Source organism: Sinocyclocheilus anshuiensis, unplaced genomic scaffold (assembly GCF_001515605.1).
Source record: "Sinocyclocheilus anshuiensis isolate Anshui unplaced genomic scaffold, SAMN03320099.WGS_v1.1 scaffold944, whole genome shotgun sequence".
NCBI classification, from domain to species: Eukaryota; Metazoa; Chordata; class Actinopteri; order Cypriniformes; family Cyprinidae; genus Sinocyclocheilus; species Sinocyclocheilus anshuiensis.
The window spans coordinates 2343266-2350884 of NW_015549559.1; the positions used below are offsets into that span (position 1 = coordinate 2343266).

The 7619-nt window shown below is 39.2% G+C and overlaps 1 protein-coding gene and 1 long non-coding RNA gene across 2 annotated transcripts in view; both read right to left on the minus strand.

Annotated features, from left to right (window-relative positions):
• Positions 1 to 1729: 1729 nt before the first annotated feature.
• Positions 1730 to 3555, minus strand: LOC107657132 (uncharacterized). Its single transcript, XR_001630642.1, has 2 exons — positions 3310 to 3555; positions 1730 to 3219 (listed from the first exon to the last, which is right to left on the minus strand). It is a non-coding gene; the product is annotated as an uncharacterized LOC107657132 (long non-coding RNA).
• Positions 3556 to 4099: 544 nt separating this feature from the next.
• Positions 4100 to 7619, minus strand: part of LOC107657082 (asc-type amino acid transporter 1-like) — a 15405-nt gene continuing 11885 nt past the window's right edge. The window contains exons 5-8 of the mRNA XM_016445091.1: positions 5793 to 5971; positions 4540 to 4663; positions 4348 to 4451; positions 4100 to 4262 (exon numbers count right to left, since the gene is read on the minus strand). Of these exons, the coding sequence (XP_016300577.1) occupies positions 4100 to 4262; positions 4348 to 4451; positions 4540 to 4663; positions 5793 to 5971 (570 nt within the window). The remainder of the gene's footprint in view (positions 4263 to 4347; positions 4452 to 4539; positions 4664 to 5792; positions 5972 to 7619) is intronic.

A 7619-nucleotide genomic window follows, 5' to 3' on the forward strand; every position in this document is an offset into this window, starting at 1 on the left:
TTTTAATGCATTGTGAAGCCTTTAGATTCAGTGCCATTAGAGAGGTCATGCACTTTGTCTTGTCATTTGTTGGATTCAGTTGAAATGGCTGAAGATTAAAGCACTGCTAAGAGACTTTACTTGCGGCATACATGACTACTGGTTTGATTTTTTAATAGTGTCCTTTATGTTCTGTGGAATTCAAGTAAAATCCAATAGAAGACAACAGATAACAATCAATGAAGTCTTTTAGGGTTATTCGGCCAGCAGCTTGAAACCCTAGAACAGTGGTTCTTAACCTTTTTGACTCAAAGGCCACCAACTGTCCAACACAATATTGGACCACAATTCATTTTGTATTTCTAGAAGTTTCAAGAACTGTATGTTCTTGAATAAAAGTTATTGAGGGAGGAAAATAAATATTATTTGGATTTTAGTTTTTTAGCATTTTAATTAAGTTGCTTTAATATAATTAAGTTAAATAATTGTAAGTCATCCCATGCCCCCCTTGGAAGTGTTTCTATCTTATTTTCATTGCAGTCTGTGGTTGCCTTGAACATATTTTGTAAATGTGTTTAACATTTAATTTTTTCCCCTTCCAATCTGGTTGTGTATGGTCGGTAATGGTCAAGGTTGCTACATGTTTGAAAAGGTTTTGATGCATTTCATTTGCTGAAAGGATGAAAAAATACTGTTTACTTGTTGCATTAAACGCACATTTCTTCATTAGATATTCAGACACGCTTATTGTTATCTGGATGAAGTGTAGTCATTCATAAACCTAATCTTCCCTGAAGAACACAATTAGCCCTGTAGCATAATAGACCAGTGGCCATATAACAGAAACTTCCTGTTAAAAGTCTTTAGATCCTAACCCTCACCATAATTACTAAACAGATAGGATTCTAGAGTTAATATATTTCTGTAACATAAGCTGTGTCTCATTTCGATGTCTGTGTCCTCTGATGGTAATGTTTGTCAGAGGATGTCAGAAAAGCATTGACTGTTATTTCTTGTGTGGCGTAAATTATTGTAATGTCTTTCTTACTTTGCAATATTATGGTTACTTTTCTGAAATGAGGCAGACTCAATGACATAATATGTGGCCAACAAATGCAACCTCTGGAGGGTGCAGCCTTTGAAATAAGACCGCAGTAGCCTCATGTCTTTACTCAAACACACATGTAGCACACAATTGCTTGCAGCCTTTTCCAGAATAAAATTTAATGTGCTAATATTGTTATTGATAAACACCTTTTAACATTTTTTTTTACAAAACAAATGTATATCAGCATATAGTGTATACAATATGGAACATATATATTTTTAATACATACGCCTCACACTTCACTAATGTCAGGAATGCGATCTCACAATGAATCCCTGATGTTTTTTAAACTTTTAAGCAATATTTACATTAAGATTTCACTGTACTGTGCTTTTCAGCATGCCTTGCCGCTGTGGCCAGTGAGAACATGAACACTGCTAGTCTGACGGACATCACTGAGAGACACTGAGCTGGACCCCTGGAAAGAGCACTGGGGTGTTCATGAAGGATAGGGTGTCTAGAAAGATCTAACCAGAAGAGGGAGCTCAAGTGACGTTAAAGAGCAAAAGCCGCCATTCACAACTATTTCAGATCCAAACTCTCAAAATCTGTTTGACGGACTTTTGTGGTTTGGTGGTCAGTTTAAAACGAAGAGATGGATATCATGGCTGTTAAACACCTTTTAACATTTTTTTTTACAAAACAAATGTATATCAGCATATAGTGCATACAATATGGAACATATATATTTTTAATACATACGCCTCACACTTCACTAATGTCAGGAATGCGATCTCACAATGAATCCGATGTTTTTTAAACTTTTAAGCAATATTTACATTAAGATTTCACTGTACTGTGCTTTTCAGCATGCCTTGCCGCTGTGGCCAGTGAGAACATGAACACTGCTAGTCTGACGGACATCACTGAGAGACACTGAGCTGGACCCCTGGAAAGAGCACTGGGGTGTTCATGAAGGATAGGGTGTCTAGAAAGATCTAACCAGAAGAGGGAGCTCAAGTGACGTTAAAGAGCAAAAGCCGCCATTCACAACTATTTCAGATCCAAACTCTCAAAATCTGTTTGACGGACTTTTGTGGTTTGGTGGTCAGTTTAAAACGAAGAGATGGATATCATGGCTGTTGCATAGCTCAGTGGAAAGTCCATGATCAATGCCCAAAATAAATGCAACAAATGTCTTGGTTATGTAAAGGCATTAATCTCCTTTTGGACAACAGTTGAAAGTGTCTGCCTAGGATTTTTTTTATTTTTTTTTTTTTTATGTAAAGCACCTTTTATGTAAATAACGTTATCCAAGAAGAACGGACTTGGAACATCCCATGGTTCCTATCATTAGCATAAGGCTAAGAGGCTGGCAGTGTTAATAAGTGCTGGAGCAGAGCCTCTGTTAAACAGTGGCAGCAGATTCAGGAAGCATAGCAATAAGTTTATCGTGCAATATGAGCTAAAAATATGCAACTACATTAAAGTGCCTACACTGTTCTTGCATAGACATTTAGAGGATAGCTAGACGTTATTACGTTTTTGCCTGAGTAAGTAAGTATTAGGAGGACTAGAAGGCCTAATCCTCTAGGTGAGAAAGTTCAGACTCACAGATGGAGTTTAGATTTCAGACTGGGTTAAGAGGTAAACAGTCTTCAACAATTCCCCTTTTGCTCACTTATAGGGGATAAATAAAAAGTCTACTTAAAGTAAAGATAAAAACCTCAAAAACAGAGTGAGATCCTGTAAGGCACATGAGAATACACCAACAGTTTTCAAAAAACAAACAACTCCCATGGAAAACGTGAAGAGGACATGGAAATTCATCTCCGACAGGACAGGAGGAGGGTGCAATTACAAGGTGAGGTCCGGACAAATGTATGTGAGGGGAGAACAGTTACAACTAAGAAATGTGATGTCTGAGCAAGAAAACAAAACTTCTGTTTCTTCTGCTATGATGGCTGAGTCTCAGAGGAGCTTCTGGGAAGCATCTCCTCACATACAGCATCAGACAGGGAAAACACTCAATAACGGATGGAAAACGGGTCTTTGCTATTCCAAAAAGCAGTGCGAGGAGTCCTCTGCTGACGCTCACAGCTCTGATTTCTCTGTAAGAGGCTGTATTTCAGAAGGATCATCCTGAGGGAAGACCACATAAAACAACCTCTGCCCCAGATAGGTGACTCTCTCTGAAACACATGTACATTTACAGATGTCAGATGGCTTTTCATTGCAGAGTGCTAACAAAATGCGAAGCAGTTTTGGCTGGTCTTGCTCACCCACAGCACTGGAAATCCAGTGTGGTTTGTTTTTCCACTGCACTCCAATGAAGTAGATGGGTACTCCAGTGAGCATGATCACCAGCCCCATACCACACACCACTGGCTCCGAGTACAGACTGAAGCCCAGTAACACTGCCCAGAACACTAGATAGCTGCAAGGGACCAACAAGTTTACCTGCGCAAAGTGAGAGAAGAAGAGGGAGGTGAATACCACCTAAACACTGACCAGTCAATCTAAATCAATCTTCCTGATGAGGTCTGTAGTAGAGGTCTGCAGGAACCTCGGGACCCGACCAGATTTTTTGCACCGCGGGATTAAATTCCCAAATAAAACGCGGTAGCAGTCGGCAACTCTGGTGTAATTTGAACGGGAGCGGGCGGTCTTCTAACAATATCCCATTCCCGACGTCCATTCAGACCAGCATATCTGCGCTTTATTCTTATTGACCACCGGTACAGCCTGCACTCGGACTGTTATGCACACGCTGCACGCATGCTTTCTGTGCCACGCGTTTTATTTGCAGGGTCTGTGCGCAGCATGTGCATAACGATGCTCAGAGCAGGCTATACCGGTGGTAAATATACGGCCCTCAGACAGAACAGGCAGGTTGTCGATGAGTGACAGAGCAGAATAAGGATGGAGCGAAGTGTGGATGCGCTGTCCTTGAAGGACGTTCAACTCGGTTTTGTTTATATTTTGCTTAGCCTATAATTTTAAATGACAGATGTCGTTATCTGTTCACAAAACATTCTGGACCCCATTTAGACCTGAATCAGATCAACCAAATCATGCAGACTGAAAGCAGTATTGTGTTGCATGTGCTGTGTGTGCGAATAGCTCTTTCTCTCTCACACAAACGAGTAGGGCAGGAATTGGTGTGCAGCTCTTAAGGTGGATCATAGCCAGCAGATAGGGCAGGTGACCCTCTCTGGCGCCTGAGAAACACAACCTGTGGAGGATGGACAATGAAGCAAGTTTTAGTTTGAAGCATGGCTGTATTAGGCCATTTTAATAGTACTCAAATGTTTCTTTACCTGGAAGATGTAAACAAGTATCCGTTGATCCCCCCAAAGGTGGAAAGAGCCACAGAGATGGGCATCACCCAGGAGAACACTCCTAGCAGCTTCTCTCCAAATGTCTGCAACACAACACACAAAAACTAATTTATCAAAGCACCTAATAGATTGTTTTAGCAGAATAAGCCAGAAGAAGTCAGAGAAACTCACCACAGCGACAGCGTTTGACTCCAGCAGCTCTTGAGGGGACATGGAGGAGAAGTACGCAATGTTGGTGAGAGTATAGACGAGCGTCACCAGGGGGATGGAGATGTAGATTGCACGTGGAAGGTTCCTAGAGCAGAAACCATAACACACCATAAAACATATGCTGTATGAGTTACCCAAGGTATTGTATTTTAAGTATACTTTTTTCAGTTTTAGCAATTTTAGTTCAACTTATTTCAGTTAGTTTCTAAGGCAACATTTTTAATTTTTGTTCAGTTTTTTTTTTGTTTTTTAGATTGTATTTTAACAGAAACAATTTTAATAGTTTTAGTTACCAATAACGACAGTGTATAGTAGATGTATAATAACAGATTTTCGTTTGTTTTAAGTACATTCCTGTAGCAGAATAAACACGTAAAACCTGCAGACAAAAAGTGGGGCAAAGCTGAATTTAAATAAAAATCAGTGAAAATCAAGTACGAAAAAATAAAAGAATTAATTTACATATGCCCTATATATACACTAATAACTAATAAAGTATTAAATATGAGAGCTTAGAGAGCTGGCTGGTTAATGTCCAGATTAATTACCCACATTTTCACTCAGAGTTTTTGCATCTTTTTGTTGAAAGTCTTTTAATTCGTTGCCCAGATTATTCTTGAGAAAACGTGACTAGCCTTTGGCAACAGAAGCGCTGTTTCTGCCATCCAAACGTGCTTGAAACACAGAAAGCATCTCAAATAGCCGTGAAGTAATCCTTTCTGTAACCTATTTTGTGCATTTCCGACAACTTGAACACTTTTGAGGATGGTTTGGAATCTGTTGATAATACGGTACTTGATGCTACGCAACATGAATACATTATGCAGGTTACAATGCTTTTTTTTGTTTCACTGGTGGATGCTTTTATTTATACTGTTGCTGTATTTATTGTCACTTGGTATTTGTAAGTTATTTGTCATTTGGTGATTAAAAGCTTCTTTTTCATAGGGTTATTTAGGCTTACGGTCATTGTGGTTGGTGTGTTAAACAAGGTCTATGCATGTGTTCATGTTTGTGCACTATGCTGTGGGGCTGTTATTTGATTGCATTTTGTTAATTGAGAACAACAAATATTTCCTCTGCAGTAACTGTCCTAAAACACGTACATCTCCTTCGCGAGGCCTCCCAGGCATGTTGAGGCCCCAGACGACCACCTCTATTGTCTGTAAGATGGGCCGGCCATGACTGTGACATAGATTATAATAGAGACTCACTTGCGAGGCTCAACCACCTCTTCAGTGACGTAGTTCAGGAAGTTCCATCCGCTATAGGCAAATGAGGCCTGCAGGAAGGCAAGAGCAATCTGCCCCACTGAAGGATCCTTTATGAACTCAAATGCTGTCTGGGGCTCCAATGCATCATAATGTCCTAGAGAGAGTAAATAGAAAATATGCTTTTGACCTCAGGGTTGTACCTGTTGGATAAAACGCTGTATATTTCAGATGCTCTTGGGAACAATCTGTTCATATTCATCTTGACGCTCTAGTGTCATCAATTTGATTTCATTATTCCACTAGATAGCCAAAGCCTCCAAAACGCCTTTCTCTTTCCTGTCACTCAAGTGTGAAACTGCACTGCTTAGCTCTCTCGTTTACTCAATTCTTTCTCTTGTCAGTTCAGGGAATGCCTCCAGACAAGCTCGCTAAATAAAAATAAAGTCTTCCCATAGTAGGTCATAGCCATTACCTGCATCTCTAGACCCAGGACTGACCACCACTGCTTTATTGTGATATCACTCAGTTGTGTAAGACAAGTCACACAGTTCACATCGTTAAAACTATTCTGCAAATTGAGTCTAAAATTGCCATTTTGCTACAGTCTTAGCTTAGTTTGTTGTGAACTGTCTAAAGTAAATGAGTCAGCTTTACGCTCTATTGTAACATTTCAAAACACTATCAAAACATCCTAATAAGCTATCATTTTCTGATTCAATTAACTAAAGTTCATTCCAATTAATGTATGTTTGAACCAATTAAATAATGCAAAACAGAGGTTTTAATAGTGAGATATCTAAAGGCTGGAATACACTACACAACTTTCGATGTGTTCAGAATGACTTGAAAGTCTGGTAGTGTGCGATCCTCAGTCGTTTAGTGTATGGTGTCCAGTTTTTCTCTGTAGCCATTTACAAAGTCGGCAGTTGTATGATGTCTGATATCGGCAAGTGTTTTGAAATTTGTTTAGATTTTAAAAGTTGTGTAGTCTTAAAGGTCATTGGTTCAAGTTTTAGAAAGGGTGATTTATGAAACTACCCACCATTGTGCCCTTGAGTAAAGCACTTAACCACAGGGTGCTTCAATGTATATCACTTTGAACAAGCATCTGTTTAGTAACTCATAATACAAGATCTACCACTAGATGTCACTACTGGAAAAATGGAGTTTGAGGAATGGTTTCTCCCAGAATCTGCAGAAGAAAAAACAACTTGAGGGTGAGTAAATAATGACAGAATTTTTATTTTGGGGAGAATTATTCATGAAATGTTAGCATATTCCAAGAGGGTTCAAGCTTTAGTAGCAATGGGTTTAGATTGGTTCCTCTCTTTTTTCAAAATAGCCTATTATTTGTTTGTGTTTACTGGATTATTTCAGTGGTCTGTCCCCACTCAAGGTGAATCTTTTGCTTTTTATTCATTAGATAATAGGCAGCTGGTCTGTTTAGGCTGGCTTTAAAGGGGTGGTTCAGTGTTTTTTTTCGAGGCTTGATTGTGTTTATGAGGTGCAGTCTAACGTGTTAATGCTTCGTTTTTTTTAAAAACGCATTATTTTTCACATAATTGTTAAAGGGTTAGTTCACCCAAAAATGAATATTAGCTTGTATTTTACTCACCCTCGAGGCATCCTAGGTGTATATGATTTTCTTCTTTCAGACGAATCCAGTCGGAGGTTTTTCTAACAAAAACACATGGATTCGCTACCGCCTACGGCACGTTTTATTATGAATGAGCAAGCTTTATTTGACGACTTGTGGACTGTTTAACTGCAACACCCGCAGACTGCAATGATAGAGCTTGGAATAGCCAGGACAATTTTTTATATAAA